The sequence below is a fragment of the Phyllostomus discolor genome, chromosome 4 (genome assembly GCF_004126475.2).
Source record: "Phyllostomus discolor isolate MPI-MPIP mPhyDis1 chromosome 4, mPhyDis1.pri.v3, whole genome shotgun sequence".
In the NCBI taxonomy this organism is placed as follows: Eukaryota; Metazoa; Chordata; class Mammalia; order Chiroptera; family Phyllostomidae; genus Phyllostomus; species Phyllostomus discolor.
In genome coordinates, this window is record NC_040906.2 from 110,176,912 (window position 1) to 110,193,425 (window position 16,514).

Below are 16,514 nucleotides of genomic sequence, written 5' to 3' on the forward strand. Positions count from 1 at the left end.
GAGATCCACAAACCTAAAATGATGTGGAATCTTGAAGACAGTACTACGAGATGGTTCACAGGTTAAAATGGTTGATAGAATCTCATATAACATTTAAAATCAGACCACAGCAAAGACTTCAACAAATGGCATTTTATTTCAGAAGTTTCTATGTATTACATAGGTATTAACTTCCGTTCTCTCTTCACTCCTACCCCATAAAAAAAATCAGAAAGATTTTCTTAAAAAACTTAACATAAAATCTTTAGTTTCCCTAGCCTTAGGTTTTAAAAAAACTTAAGTGGTAGTTCCCCTTTATGAGAATACTGTTTGTTTTTTTAAGGAGAATTCATAGCCTGTCTTTATGCTCACTACAGATTTCTCTTCCTTCCTGGGGAAAAAATGGTCAATGCTTCTGCTTCCTTTAATAAATTTATTTCTTGATTATTACACATTATCATTCTCCACTTGACACCTTCTTAGAAACTTGATTGTTGGATGTATTTTTCATTTGGCAAAAATCCAACGTGGCTTTGCGTGGGATGTCTAAGTGTCAGGAACAGCAGTGTTGATGTTCTGGTTTTGAGAGGGAAAATACAGAGAAAGATGCAGACATGCCCGGGAAGAACAAACGTAGGAGACCGAAATAGGGTGTGCAGAGTTCAGAAGGCTGACAGACACTACTTGGTTTGAATTCTGGGGCCGTCAGCCACCAAAGCCTGCAGTGTAGGCCAGAATGTAAATCTTTGCCGAAAGAAGTTTGTCTGGACACTGAGAAATGACAGAGTTCGCTTCATTTGGTTGCAAGTGTGCGAGAGCAGACGCACACAGGCAGGAGCAGTATGGGTGGTCTACAGTGAGCAGCAAGCTGCATGTAACCGCACACGGGCATTTCTGCAGGTGCTCTGTCAACCGAGGCTCGGGGAGATGCGAACAGACATTTCCATCTCTAACTCACCCAAGACCCCAGGCCTCCTTAGCTCCATGATTTGCAAGGCCAAAATCAAAGTTCAGAGTTATCTGTCATTTTAGGTCATCTGGAAGCTGGTTTGCTGGGCCAACTCAGAAGACCTGGCGTGCCCATGAGAGCAGCAAGACTACCCAGAAGGGTATGCCTTAATGATCTTCACATCGTCCACAGGGCGGTCCTGGGAATTTGTTTCCACCATTCCTACTCGATTCACCATGCCTATACCCTGGCACACACGGCCAAAAATGGTGTGTTTGCCATCAAGCCACTGGGTAGGAGCTAGGGTCACAAAGAACTGGCTGCCGTTGGTATCTGGCCCTGCATTGGCCATTGCAAGAATTCCAGCCCCTGGTGAAAAAAAGGAAGAGAGGAAAGAGTATGAATAACCCCCACAGCTCTAATCTGGAGCTACTGCACCATCTCAGGGATGAAAAGAAGCCAGACTTTATTCTGGCCTCTATCATCAACCACCCCACCCAGACCACCTTCCCTCAGGGCAGGCTCTCTGCCCTTGCAGAGAGCCCAACAACTGCACCACCCTGACAACCTTGTCTTCACCTACCCCCCCCCACCCCTATCCATGATGACTCTTCACTGATCACTGGACCATGTTCCCAATTACCCTAAAAAAATCCATCAGGGTCTCCTGCTTCTTTGAGGAAGCTTTTGTTCTCCTATTGTTATTTTATAAGAGCAACATTCAACAAGTAGAGTCCATAACACTCAGAATCGCTCAGGGCTCTGAGGCGCCACTTTCTCTAATCCTCTAGGCTCTCTGTGGCGCCGCAGCTAGGCAGCTACGTGGCACCATGCCACCATGTCTGGCACTCACCTTGTATCACAACCAAAAGAATGAACTTTTAAAATCTACTCTCCTGCTCTGACCAGAGTGGCTCAGTTGGTTGGACATCATCCCAAAAGCAAAAGGTCACCAATTCAATTCCCAGCCAGGGCACACATGCCTGGACTGTGGGTTTGGTCCCTGGTCAGGGCACGTACGAGAGGAAACCAATCAATGTTTCTCTCTCACATCAATGCCCCCACCCCACCCCTTTCTCCCTTTCTTCCCCCTCTCTAAAAATAAATAACATCTTTAAAATCTACTCTCCCTTCCCACCCAGTCCAGCCAGATCATAAACTTACCTGTGAATTTCAAGTCTGGATGAAGTTCATCTTCAAACTGCTTGCCATAGATAGATGCACCTCCTCGACCTGCCACATTAGAAGATGAGAAGCCAGTCAGCCAGTTCCACATTGTCCTCACATCAAGAACGATGGGCCAGGGTTAAGGGATTTTTCAGAGTACGAGAAGAGAAAGGCAGTGAGCACACCAAGCCCCCTGCTAGGTACTCTGCAACTACACCGCCCAGCAGCAGAATCAAGCACTGACACAGCACTCAAATCACTGGTTTCATTCAGGTAAGATGTTTCTTTTCAAAATAACACCGAGAGTGTTTTTCTTGCTTACTAAAGTAATACATGTTCACTGTCAAAAATATAGAAAACACAGAACGTTATCAAAAGAACATTAAGGCCCCCTGTAATCTAACCATCTACAGATAACCACCATTTATAGTGTGATGTGTTAAGAGGTTTCCTAATTTTTTAAACATTTTTATGAGTACTTTAGAGAGTAGTGCCACGAGCCCCACTCCCGTTGCCTGCCACAGCACTGCTAATCAGTCAGCATTCTTCCCTGCCGAGCTTAGATCTGCCCCTGGACCCTGACCAACCCAGAGCTCCGGGCGGCCACTTTTAATGGATCAGAGATGAAACCTATTTGCTGTCCTTACCCTAGATGAAGGAACATACAATTCATTTAACTCAAAGATATCTAGCTTATGGAGAAACAGGACAGAGGTAAGTGGCAACATGGCAGAAAGGAGAGGCAGTATATCCTAAGAATGTGAAGAAACATGGGATTGAGAGTGATCTGCTGGTAATGTCACCACCTCAGACTATTCCTATTATATCCACAAGAGCCTGGTGCTGTGCTGGGCACCCGGGTTTGGCTGTCAGAGCAGAAAGATTTTTGCTGTTGTATTTAGTCAGCCGTATGCGTTGCTGAAGTGCTTTGGTTTCTCCGAGTTGACCGGCCAAGACAAACCACCTAGAACAAAGTGAACACTGGACTGACCAACCTCCTCTGCCTGCCTGGTGGCCAGAACACAGCCCGGTCAGCCACAGGGAGCTCACCTCCTTTTATGTGGCCTGCTGTGAAAGTAGCATGTTAAAGTACCATGTCCACCCCTGGAGGCCCCTGGGCCTGGGCTGTGGTGTTTCCATGGTAAAAATCCTTTGCTTTACCTTTGAGGATGCTCCACCACAGGGAGCCTGTCACAGCCCCCAGCTCTTTGCAGAGAGGAATGGGGATGAATCCTAAAAGACTCAGAGGAAACCTCCCACCTGGCCCACTCTTATCCTTCTGGAAAATTACCGAACTACAAAACTATGTAAAAAATCATTCCAAAAATTCTAACCTGCCAGTATACCTCCAAACAGCAATTATGTAACCAATCTGTTGCTCCCCCCACTATGGAGTCAAGGCTCCCGCCTGAGGTTTGGTGTGTGGGGAGTGAGGGCTGGGGGGTGTCAGCAGAAATGCTAGGGCTGAGGATGAGAGAGGTCTCAGAGGGCTGTGGGGGCAAACTGAGGTGAAGCCCTGCATCCAGGCCTTGGGTGAGTGAGCTGGGGGTGAGGTTCAGGTCCATACCGTGAGCTGAGCCTCAGAAGTGTGATCCCTGCAAGCTGAGGGCTGCCAAAATGAAACCTCACGGCCACTGAGACCCATCACATAAACGGCAACACAAACAAGAAGAGGATTTCAGGAGGCACAGGTGAAGCCTGGGGTGTGCAGCCACCAGAAGGAAAGGACACCCCTTTCACACACTAGGCAGAGTCTGACCGAGTGCAACTAGTTTGGGCATCTGCAGCACCATTTACTCATAATACAGTATCTTTCCATAACCTAATTTGACTCAGTAGGGTTTGTAGCAAAATGTCAGCAAAACAAATTATTCCAATCAAAACATTCCTTTGGGCATGGGGAATAGGGGAGTGCTGGGAGGGGGACAGAGAGTGATTAAAGAGGTCTCCGGTACAGCGCAGCCTATACAGATGTCAATAATGACTTATAAAGCTGACAATTTGGAAGTGCCGCTGTCAAAAACCTGCAGTGTGCCTGGGCTAGTACAGATAGAACAGAGAGAGGCACAGACCTGTTTCGTAAACTCTGTATTCTCAAAGTTCTTTTATCCTTCTGTCTTCTCCTTTAAACATTTACTTAATGTATTTAATGTTTCAGTCATACATAAGATGAAAATAATATGACAAACAACTGTACACCTTCTTAAGAAACACAGTGTGGCAAACCCACTGCTGACCCCATGCACACACACCCTGCGCCCCTCCCCAGAGTGAACCAGCTTCAAAGAATCACATTGTCTTCTCAGGTAATCACTAATCTGACCAGGAGTTTGTCATTTCCATGCATTTTCTTTTTTATTACATATTTATGCATCCCTAAACAGTGTATTGTTGTTTTGCATGTTTTCAGGCTTATATAAATGTGTTATACCCTATATATTCTCTGCACATAGCTTTTTTCTGTTCACCACTGTGAGGCATCCACTTTGTTCCATGCAGCTTCCTTGAATGGAAAACAAGAATAGTAGCACTTATGTCTCTTAGGACTGCTATGAGAATTAAATGAGGTAATGCACGGAAACCGTGCACTTGGGACATAACATGAAGCAAACACAGTAGTATCTGTGATGATGAGCTTCCTTTAACCGAAATAACCTGAGCATTTCCTGTGAGAAGCAAATGTGTGTTGTGATCCCAGGTTTACTCCAATTCCTCTGTCCTCAAACCTCCGCCACTCCTCACTGTGGGTAACTTTCCTTCTTACTTTACTGAGAAAAAGGCAGAAGAGATCTTCCCATGTTCTTACCACCAAATCCACTTCCCTTCCTGCATCTCTACCCATTTACCTTCCTCCCTCCATTATTAATACAGTATGAATAAATTGTTCTTATAACTATCTTACCACCATGTACTTAATGAATCCCATTCACCTTTAAGGAACTTTGCAACTACAATTTTCCCCTCTTCTCTAACAATTTTTCTTTCTAATGGATCATTGCATCCACATAAAAACACGGTATGCATATTTCCCATCTTTTTTTAAAAAGATTTTATTTATTTATTTTTAGATAGGGAAGGGAGGGAGAAAGAAAGACAGAGAGAGGCATCAATGTGCGGTTGCTGGGGGCCGTGGCCTGCAACCCAGGCATGTGCCCTGACTGGGAATCAAACCTGCGATGCTTTGGTTTGCAGCCTGCGCTCAATCCACTGAACTATGCCAGCCAGGGCTCATATTTCCCATCTTAAAAAACAAAACAACTCCATCTCCTATTACCTGCCTATGTTTTTGCATTTCATTCACAGAAAAACTCCTCAAAAGAGCTGTCAACATGGTGTCTTTGCTTGCTCTCCTGCCTCTTGAATGCTTTCCATTCAGACTTTTGTCTCTACCACTCCAATGAAAGTGCTTTTGTCAAGGTCATCAGTGACCCATGTCATTAAACCCAATGGCCAATCCTCAGGCCTACCTTGCTTGATCCGTCAGCAGCATCTGACAGTTGATGTCACCCTTTTTGAAATCCCAGCTTACTGACAGCTCATTTTCCTCTGCTGGCACCTTCTCTTCTTCCCTCTCTCCTTTCATAGGTGTTATACCTGCACTGATGTGTGAAGACCTCCTCTTCCAGCCCCTCCTCCCTCACCCTTTTATCAGTCACAGGTGTTACCCCAATAAAGCTCTTCAGTGTCTAACTCTGTTTTGGCATCAGCTTCCCAGAGGACCAGAACCCACAGAACCACCATCACTCTAGTCCAAACTATGAGTTTTGGCTTTCACAACAACAAAAGCTTTCAACTGGTCTCCCTGCTTCCAGCCTTGCCTCTCCCTCTCCACACCAGTCTATTCTCCACCTGGAGGCCAGGGGGGTCCTTTCAAAACAAGTTGCACTGTGGCAGTCCTCTGTCAAAGTCCTCCGGTAACATTTCAGCACACTTAGGACAAAATCCAAAGTCTTCACCACAGCTTACAAGCCTCTCCACAATTTAGGACTCCGCTATCCTTCAAATCATCTCCTGCCGCTCTCCCCCTCACTCACCTGCTCCAGCCACACTGCCGTCTGTGCGGTTTCTCGCCAAGCACACTCTGGTCTAAGGCCCCTGACTGCTGTTCCCTCTGGAGTGTCCTTGCCCCCGACAGTCTCATGGCTGACTACTTCACTTTATTTAGAATTCTGCTCAAATGCCACCTTATCAGAGAGGTCTTCCCTATGACACTATCCAAAATAGCACCTTGCTCGCTCACTATCCGAGTGGTCCTCAACCAGGGGAGACTGCCCCTGGAGAATCGGACAACATGTGAGGACATCTGTGGTTGTCACACTGAGGGGTTCTACTGGCATCTAGAGGGTGAGGTCAGAGATGCAGCTAAACATCCTACAATGTACAGGATGGCCCCTCACAGCAAAGAAATATTCATCCCAAAATGTCAAGGGTGTCAAGGTTGCGAATCCCTGCTCTACCCCTGTACACATTATTTCTTCCACATCATCCATCATGACCTGGCAGCCCATCATGTACCTACCTGGTCATGGTCTGCCTCTCCCACTAGAATGACAGCCCCACAGGGGCTTCCTTATTCAGTGCTGTGTCCCCAGCTTTTAGAACAATGTCTGGACCATGGCAGGAGTCTCACAGACATTTGTTAAATGAACTAAAAACCAAAATTAATAATAACCACACATTTTTGAGCTCCTACTGTGTCAAGCCTGTCTAACCATCTTATGACGATCAGTTCATTTGCTAATCACAACACCCCCATGAGGTGCATATGACCACACTCCTCATTCATGGATAAGAAGGCTCAGCAAGGCTACATAACTAGTCTATATTTAACAAGTGTTCCTACAAAGCCAAGATTCAACCCCAAGCCTACCAGGCCACAAACCCTGCTGTTCGCCCCCACACTACACTACACTACCTTGCCACATCCCATATCTGGGTTAAATTTCCTCACGTGGTTTTCTCATCCCAGACTCAAGAGCTCCACATGGTCCCCAAATGATGCTAAATCAAATCCGAACTCCTGATTGGGGCTCGGGGCTGGGGGGTTCCTCCATGACTTGGCCTTATCTACCCCCCCACGCTATCTCCTACTGCTCTGCACTCTGCCCCCAAATTCTCCTTTACTGTCCCCTAAACATGCACTTCAGGGGCCTTGGAAACCACATCTCATGCATGCAACCCAGACATGTAGAGGTCGCAGAGCCAGTCCAGCAGGTGAGCTGTGACACCGGCGTGGTTGGCCGGTGTCACATCCTACATGCCTGCCACCTGTGTCTCCGCTCTGTACCCATTCTTCTTCCCAAATCCCAAATGCCCTTTCCTGTCCTCCCAAGAGTTAAAATTCTATATTCCTTCAAGGCCCACCTCAGAATATGCCTCCTTCTTATGTACAGTATCCCCCTGTACTTTTTCTCTTATTATTAATTATTCCAACCTGTTATATAACACTCCATAGCATACCACCACATATTTGCACACTGAATACATTATTACTTTCTGGATACTTCCTACAATGAATATCTTGTCTACCTGGCAGTGCTAGCAGCTCTGCAAGGAAAAGAAAAATGCCTTGGCTTCTGATGCTTAGGTACCCCTCACAGGCCTTAGAATAGCACAAGGTGCCAAGCAGACTCTTAGCAAATATTCATCCAATGAGTCAAGTTAACAATGAGCTTGCTGCTCAACACGTTACACTTCAGGTGTCCCTGGGGACAAGAGGAGAGACAAGACCAGAGTGAGGGTGACACACAGCATCATGGACACGTAGTTAATCACTGCAGTCATGGTGGCCAGTGAGCACTACGAGGCTAGGACAGAGCAGGAGAAGCCAAAGGAAGCACTGGGTAGGATGTCTTGTCTTACAGGGAGGAGAGGAATGGCAGTTCTTAAAAACAGATAAAAGATGTTCAGAGGGCTAAGGAAAGAGTCAGCATAAAGTAAAAATTTAATAGAAGAAAAATGATTTAAAGCAGGAAGTCAAAGTGTATTTGAATTGAGAAAACATCTGGAAAAAACATATCAGGAAGATGCTGGAAAGAACAGGTGCATCAGACTGAGGGGCAGCTGGGGACAGAAGTGGTACACACACTGACCTGCTGAGGAGCCCAGGGTGCCAAATGCTGCACACTGAGATGTTTAGCCAAAAATGTACTGTATTACTGAATCAGCTAGCAGCTCATACCTGTGACCTGGGAGGACCTAACTCTGGTTTGCCTTCCACCACGGACCTGCCAGCAGGCTGCGCTCAATCATTCATTATACTTGAGGTTGGATGCAATTATTTGGAAATCTTTTTAAAAAATATTTTATTTATTTATTTTTAGGGAGACGGGAAGGAAGGGGAAAAAAAGGGATGAAAAGAAACATCAATGTGTGGCTGCCTCTTGTGCACCCCCCATTGGGGACCTGGCCCACAACCCAGGCATGTGCCCTGACTGGGAACAGAACCAGCGACCTTTTGGTTCACAGGCCAGCACTCAATCCACTGAGCCACACTGGCCAAGGCTGGAAATCTTCTGAGGGATTCAATTTCATTACAATTACAACATGGAAATGTGACAATATGAAGGATTCAGAACAACTACAGAAATACAGGGAAACTCTGGCACAAGCAACTCAAGTGTGAGTCGCTTCTAATTCTTTTACCCTAATTGTTGCCTCTCTCAGTTCACTGGAGTTATGAATTAAAATTTTATCTCATAGCAACAATGAAAGAGAGGAAGATGACAGGAAAAAAGTACATCTAAGTGCTAGAAGGACACTTTCAGATAAAGAATGTGGACTCTTCCTCCCCCAATACCTGATGAAGCAAACACAAAAAGCACAAATTTAAAAAGCAAAAACTTCAGCAGCATCAACCAAGTAAGAAAAAGGAAACAAACTTTACTCTAAAAATTCTGAAGAGTCAAGCAGGAAAGAAACAAAAGATTTGTCTGCTTGTACTCCCTAAAAGTTGCAACCAGGAAAGGAAGAGTCACCCAGAGAATTCTCACAAGTACCCTCCAATTTTAAGAAGCCAACAGAAGAAGTGGGTGAGTAGCCCTGAAAAAGTGAAGGAGAGGTCCGCATGAGCCACAGGGGCTCAGGAGTGGCAGGGTGGGCTCCCAGCGCTGACCACCATGGGGCTGGAGGAGCACCGGGTTCCTGGGCCACCCCAGGAACTCAGTCTGGGAGCAAACATAATCCAAAAAGGACTTTGTGGCTGTCTCGAGCTACTGATAGTTTAATAAAGATAAGAATCCAATAAAACAAGTTCAAAGACAAGATAATAAATCAACAGAATAAAGCAAAAAGATTACAGAGCTAAGGAAAAAGATTTAGAACCAAATGACACCAATATAGCACTAACAAATAAATCAGAACAGTAAAGAACAGAACAGACATGACTAAGAATTGAATAAGGGACAGAATACAGGTCTGATATTACTTCAGTAGACGCAGGAAAAACTGGAAAACATCATCTCAAGATACTCAAAAGAAATATGATAGATATGGAAGGCAAAGTGATAAAACAAAGAATTAGTCTCCTGAAATAGAAAATCTAGTAAGTATAACAGAAAATATTCAAAATGCAAATCAAAAAATCTTGCCTGAATTAAAGGAAGAAGTCAATCTGATCTCAGTATTCTCCAAAGCCATGTTCAAAATCAGAAGGTGATGGACCGGAATTGTCTAAAAAGATCTGAGGAAATGAGTGTACCCCAAGAATAGCATGCCCAATCATGGTCTCTTTCAGGTACAAGGACAACAGGCAGAAATTCTCAAACATGATTGAGTGAAAAAATATAACAGCCTCTAGCCTTTGCACTAAAACTACTTAGAAAGAAATTCTGCCTGCTAGCACTTGTGAATGGAAAAGCCTGGTGGTGAGCACCGAACCCTCTGAAACACAGAACCCACATTGTCGCTGAAGGAATCATGGGTGTAGCATGGAAAATGCCATACACTCTGACAAGGAAAACTGTAACTAACAACTAAAATTGGGAGTGAGGAAGGGAGGGTAAGTGTGAGATCACTGGAAATACATAAATTGGCCTCTGTTCCCAATTCTTGGCACAGGGCTACTAAAACCCTTGGAAATTCCTAAGTGATAAGAGAACCAGGAGCATCTTTTGTTCTAATGAGGCAACTCTGGGGAGGTTCCTGGATGGCTGCTCGATGGGGTCTGGTTGCAAGAAAGGCCAAGCCATGACTGGAGGCCTGGAGTTCCCAGCACCCCCCAGGAACCACCGCCACTTCTTCGGAGTTAGGAACTGACCATGCCTACATGAGGAAACCTCCCTGAAATCTGAACAGAACCAGGTTTGGAGAGCGTCCAGGTGGGTGAACACACCTACACCAGGAAAATGACACACACACCTCTACAGGGACAGGATATCTGGCACTCCCGGACCTCTCCCTATGCCTCTCTTCGTCAGCATCCTTTACCATTACCCTTCGACAAATGTAAACGCAGGTGTTTCCCTGCGTTTTGTGAGCCACCCTGGCAAAGTAATCAAACCCCAGAAGGGGGTCGTTGGAACCTTCTATCTACAGCCAGTTGGCCAGAAGCACACACTCGTACCTGTGTGTGTGTGTGTGTGTGTGTGTCTCAGGGGCAGTCTCATGGGACTGAGCCCTTAGCCATCTCCAAGTTAAATTGTAGGTCACCTAGCTGGTGTCACAGAGAATTGCTTGTTGGGGGACAAAACCTCCTTATATTTGGTGACCACTGGTAGAGTGAAGTGCTCTGTGTAAGTATATATAAGTAAAGGAGAAGCACAGGAGGGAAGAACTGGATTGTCCCCAACACAGGAAGCAGGCAAAATGGAGTTTTTCCTAAACAATGGGGGGTGGGGTAGAAATTGAAATACTAATTGCCTCATCTCTCATAGCAGGAAGTCAATATTTTTGTTAACTATATACAAAGTTAAATATAATACTTTATGTTTAAAAAGCAGTTTCATGCAGGACACAGCCTATTCCTTTTGTTCTATTCTATTCTAAATTATTTCCACTTAGTTGTTCATCCATCCATCCCTTTAACTAGGCATCTGGAAAGAATGGTGTCTAGAAGAATGGCCACCAGGGGTTAACACTGACCATTTCTGAGAGGTGGGATACTGGGGGGATAATTAATGGTGGTTAGGAATCTTTGGGAGGTATACTTATGAGTCGTTTTTGTTCTTTTTTTCTATTTTCCTATATATCTAGAGTTTGAAATTGTCCATGTATGTTGAAAAATTGAATGTTTATGGTCATAAAGGATAAATGAAGGACAACTGAGAATGATAAAGAAGAATAAGACCGAGAAAAGACTCTGCCACAGAGAGAACCAAACTATTTAAAGGCAGAAGAGCAGGAACAGGAATTAGCAGAGAGAAAGTGCATACTGAGAAGTAATGGCCCTTAAAACTAATAAATGTTATTAGCATTTCAGTAATAAATCTAAATCCCATCTAAATGATAACTGCCAAATCATACCTCCATCCCAGACCTTTCCATGAACTCCCACATTTATATCCCGTTACTTATTCAACATCTCTGCCGGAAGATCTGACAAGTATTTCAAACATAGCGTGTCCAAAACAAAAACCAAATTCTTAATCTCTCCCCTCCAAACACGTTCCTCTCTTAACTTTCCCCACTTCACTAAATTCCAGTCAAAAACTTGGAAGTCATCCTTCATCATCTCTTTCACACACCCACCCACCCACCCAATCCAATCTCGGCAAATCCCACTGGCTCTACTTCTACCAAAACATAACCTCAATCCTACGGCTTCTCGCCACCTTCTCTACTACCGGCCGTGTCCAACCACATGGGTCTGTAGCCTGGATGCCTACAGCAGCCCTCTAACAGGTTCCCAGCTCACATTCTTGCCCCTCTATCTGCCCTCCAAACAGCAGCCAGAGCAAGATTTGTAAAGCATACGTCAGATCATGTCACTCCTTTGCTCAAAACTTTCTAACGGCTCCCATCTTATTCAGAATAAAACTCACAGTCTTTACCATGCCCTACAAGATCCTACATGATCTCCTAGACAGGCTCCTGCCTCACAGCCTCTGCGCCTGCTTTTTCCTCCAGCCACGAGGTTCATTCACTCACTTCATTCAGATCTCTGCTTTGTTAATAACACCTACCCAGAGAGGACTTCCCTGACCCTTCTATTAAAATTGCACCCACTCATCCTTTTTCCTGCTTGACTGGGAGCAGGAAGTTTTTTTCTCTTTGTTCATGGCTGTATCCAAGAGCTTAGAAAAGTATCTGACATAAAGCAGGTACTCAATATTTGCTAAATGAATGAGTTAATCAAAGAACCCAGTATTCTATTTCCCTCACAACACTGCAAATGTCTTTTTTTACTTCTGATTTTCAGACCACTCTATATTTTACTATAATTCAGGCAGATAATACTTGCTCTTAGCAAGCAATACGTGAACGTTATGAGAAACTCTACAAAGCCCAGGAGTCAAGATTAGTTTCTGGTCAATTCCCCATGTGTGTGTTTGGGGGAGGGTGCATGTGAGTGAGGGTAGGAACAGTCACCAAAATCACTAATCTGAGTCCCTGGTATATGGATGACAGCCCTGGCTGCCTTACATCAGTTACAGCAGAATGGAACTTCAGAAACTAATGTTGGCTTAACTGTACCTGTCCCTGTTGGATCACCTCCCTGGATCATGAAGTCTTTGATGATTCTGTGGAATTTGGTGCCATTGTAGTAACCTCGACGAGACAACTCAGCAAAATTCTTACAGGTCTTTGGAGCATGCTTCCAGTACAGCTCCAGCACAATAATCCCCATGCTGCAGGAGGAAGAGGATGGTAGAGCTCCGGTCAAGAACAAGGTCACGTGAGACAGGGATAATATGAGACCTCCAGGACTCTTCATTTGCAAACTTGTAAGTTATGAAATTGTGATAAACATCAGATTCATGCTCAGCAAAGGAAAGCAACACAAGGCAAACAGCATAAACACAGTCATCTTCTCTGTGTAAAACATATAGGGGCTTCTGGTACTTCTTTTAAGCAACATAACTGTGGACAACTAAAAATTTTAACTCTATACATAAAAAAAATCATTGATCATCAAAAACTAATATAACCAACCCCTAAATTAAGAAAAAAATCTTACACTTAATTTGTAATTTTTTAAAAGGAAGACATTAAAATACCAGGAATTCATATTTGTCTACATACAAGCATAAGTTTCTGGGTGGGGGTAGAAACTGGGTAAATGGGAGACAGGAAGGTTTTCAATGAATATCTTTTGAAACTTTATATTTTTAAACCATATAAATATATTACCTGTCATAAAAAAACTTTTTTAATGGAAAAAAAGATATAGTTTGTGTGTATTTAGGAAGGGCCGCAACAAAGACAAAACCTGATTACTTCAAACCTCGGTACCTACCCAAAGCGATGGATGAGTGCTCCCGCCCCCACCCAAAGTACTGCTGAGGAAAAGGAAGAAGGAAAAGATGTAGATGTCTTCCCCTCTCCATCACTCACCTAGACTTTAAACTTCAAGAATGTGAGAAATGCGTCAACCCTGTATAGGCCGAGTACCCACTGCCAAGCACAGCATAAGCAAACGCTTTATAAATACTATGGACAGGTTCTTGGACACTGACTTCTAGGGAAACAATGTATGATGAGACCAGGGTTACCATAGGCTAATGGACACAAACAAGAGCTAAGTTCCTGTGGCATACCTCTGGTCAGAAAAACATCACCAAGCTTCTAAATAAACACCCCAAATGCTTCTAATGCTTCACACTGAAATAAATGTGAGCTATACATCCTCTTAAGATTAATAAAATTAAGATAATTAACTTCCAACCTGCTCATTCCACTTCAGGTTCTGGGGTGGCTGGAGCCTCATCCCAGCAGCTCAGGGCGAAAGGCAGGAATGAAACCTTGACAGGACACCCTTCCATCCTGGGCAGAGTCACGCACATACTCATTCAGACTGGGATGATTTAGACATGCTAATTCACCTAATATGAACATCTGTGGGATGTAGGAGGAAACCAGAGTATCTGGAGAAAACCCGTGCAGACATGGGGAGGACATGCAAACTCCAGAGATAGTGGTCCTGGATAGGAATCTCTTTTTTTCTTCTGTTGTAACGGAAGCACATTGAAACGAAGCTTTAACTTTATTCAAGGACCTACTGTATATGTGGTATCTGCCAGAACACAGCTTTCTACTGGCAAGTCATCCTTCACATTACTAATATGCAACACAGATGGACAATTACTCTGTGCAAGGCATGGTTCCAGGTGCTTTTGCCTTCATGGAGCTAACATTCTGGTGGGTATTTTTAAAAATATAGTACCTTTAGAATAGCAATCAGAAAGCACCTGTATAAATTTAAAATGTGCATACTTTTTGACAGCAATTTCAACTTCTAAGTATCTATTTTATAGAAAAACTTACTAAAGTGCTTGAGGATACAATGTGTGCAAGGATGTTCATTCCAATTATGTATCGTAACAAAAAACAAGAAGCAAATTGGATACCCTTCAAAGAGGGAATGACTAAAATATGAAATATCCATACTATGGAAGGCTGCATATATTAGTGAATGAAAGAAAATTATAGGCAAAAAAAGATACAGTATGATCAAATGATCTTATCTTTGTTTTAAAAAAATAGAGCATAGCCTTGACTAGCATGGCTCAGTTGGCTGAGCATCATCCCAGAGTGAAATGTTGCTGGTGCAATTCCTGGTCAGGGCACATGCCTGGGTTGTGTGTTCAGTCCAAAGTTGGTGTGTGTGCAAGAGACAACAAATAGATGTTTCTCTCACACATGGATATTTCTTTCCCTCTCTTTTTCTCTCCCCTACCCCTCTCTCTAAAAATAATCAAGTTAAGAAATAAAAATAAAAATAAAAAGTAGAACACAAAAGAGAGGTTTATGTGTACACAGAAAAAGACCTGGAAGATAATTCAACAAACTATAAAATGTGTTTTTATAGGAGGGATGGCTTTCAGTGCTTATTCTATACACATCTACACTTCTTGGATGTAAATTTCAATTTATTTTGTAGTTTAAAAAAATGTTACCAGGTGAGCTCAGAAATTACTTTCAATTTGGTGGCTGAAGTAGAATTTTGCCACATAAGGTGGGGAAAATGGTCTGGGAGCAAAAGCAGCATCCAAGAGAACTGTGCTGTGGTGGAAAGCAGCACAGGCAAGAACCAAAAGAAGGCAGAGATGGTGGCTGGGCCCTGGCTACTGACGGGGGAATGGCAGGCAGGTATAGCCAGAGAGGAAAGAAAAGGCCAAATGAAGAAAATCACTTGAATGTCAGACTACAAAGTTTTAGTTTTATAGTGCTGCATACGTAAGAAGTTATTTAATTTGTCCTACTTTGGGAAGATCACTTGGAACTTCTTCCCAAGAGGAAATGAAATGAATGAGGCTAAGGAAACTAGCACATGAGGCAGACATATCAGGCTCCAAATAAAGTTCCCCTACTTACCGTGTGGCTTTGGTCAAGCCATTTAATCTGTAAGTTTTGACATTTCACTGCTAAAATTGAAGGAAAGTGGAATAATACATACATAATTTGAGTTGCTAGAAGGATTAAACTAAATGTGATGCTGGTTGGTGCTCAGTTATATCACTTTTGATAGTGGGGGAAATGTGTTTCTTCCTGTGTTCTAACAATTTATTTATAAACTATAGTACTTACGACGTTACAACTGTACTACTTATCACGTTGGTATTTATCTAGCTCTCTCCTTCACTATACTGTAAGCTCCTAAAGGCGTAGCTGTGTGTTTTATCCACCTCTGTATCCTCAAATGCCAGATCCTACGTTCCCCAGCCAGAAAGTATGGATGAACCGAGGGGCGGGAGGAAGACAATCGGGCAGCTGTCGCTAAGGCCTCAGCACGAGTCGTTACGGAGCTCGGATGCTGGCGGTGACGGTCCACACTCAGCTCTCACGGCCGCCGCTCCAAGCTTCTCCACGAGGCAGGACAGCCCACCGGGAACCCAGCCGCGCGGCGAAGCCCCGGCTCCACATCGCCCCCGCCAGCGCAGCCGCAGAGGCCCGACCCCCCCTCACCTGGTCTCCAAATATACGTTGGGCGGCTGCCAGGAGTCTGGGGGGATGGCCGCCATAACGGAGCCGGCGGAATCTTTTTCCAGCAATTACTACTTCCGGCGTCGATTCGCTGGGGACCCGTCGGTGCAGCGCACACTTCCGGTTCCCTCCGTTCCACCCTTGCAATACGAAGATTTAGGAAATTGAGAAAAGAAAGAGGAGACACCCCACCTCCACTATCCGGAAGCTGGGATGCGCAGCGAAAACCGACTGGTCGCAATGACGCAGAAAAATGCGAGCTCCCTTCTAGGTGGTCTTCAAGTAGAGCTACCGCGCCTCTCTCCGGACGCCTGATTGGTTCGTTTGGGCGTGGAAG

The 16,514-nt window shown here is 44.2% G+C and overlaps 1 protein-coding gene across 2 annotated transcripts; it reads right to left on the minus strand.

Annotated features, from left to right (window-relative positions):
* Nucleotides 1–306: 306 nt before the first annotated feature.
* Nucleotides 307–16,384, minus strand: PPIL1 (peptidylprolyl isomerase like 1). 2 transcript variants are annotated; one of them, XM_036024035.1, is made up of 5 exons: nt 16,160–16,384; nt 14,119–14,389; nt 12,728–12,882; nt 2,093–2,161; nt 307–1,297 (listed from the first exon to the last, which is right to left on the minus strand). In XM_036024035.1, exons 2-5 carry the CDS (start codon nt 14,217–14,219, stop codon nt 1,077–1,079), a joined length of 546 nt encoding a protein of 181 aa, XP_035879928.1. In that variant the 5' UTR covers nt 14,220–14,389; nt 16,160–16,384; the 3' UTR covers nt 307–1,076. The 2 variants fall into 2 exon arrangements, with proteins under 2 accessions (XP_035879928.1, XP_028366478.1); XM_028510677.2 differs by lacking the exon at nt 14,119–14,389 and having other exon boundaries at nt 16,160–16,379.
* Between the last annotated feature and the right edge of the window lie 130 nt (nt 16,385–16,514).

What these genes read in the sequence shown, in the direction of transcription:
- PPIL1 (XM_036024035.1), bottom strand. Translation starts at nt 14,219, where the DNA reads ATGTGCTTCCGTTACAACAGAAGAAAAAAAGAGATTCCTATCCAGGAC. An exon ending in TCTGCACGGGTTTTCTCCAG is followed by an intron (nt 12,883 to 14,118) that starts ATACTCTGGTTT and finishes TTCCTCCTGCAG; the next exon opens with CATGGGGATTATTGTGCTGG. An exon ending in TCCAGACTTGAAATTCACAG is followed by an intron (nt 1,298 to 2,092) that starts GTAAGTTTATGA and finishes TTTTTTCACCAG; the next exon opens with GGGCTGGAATTCTTGCAATG.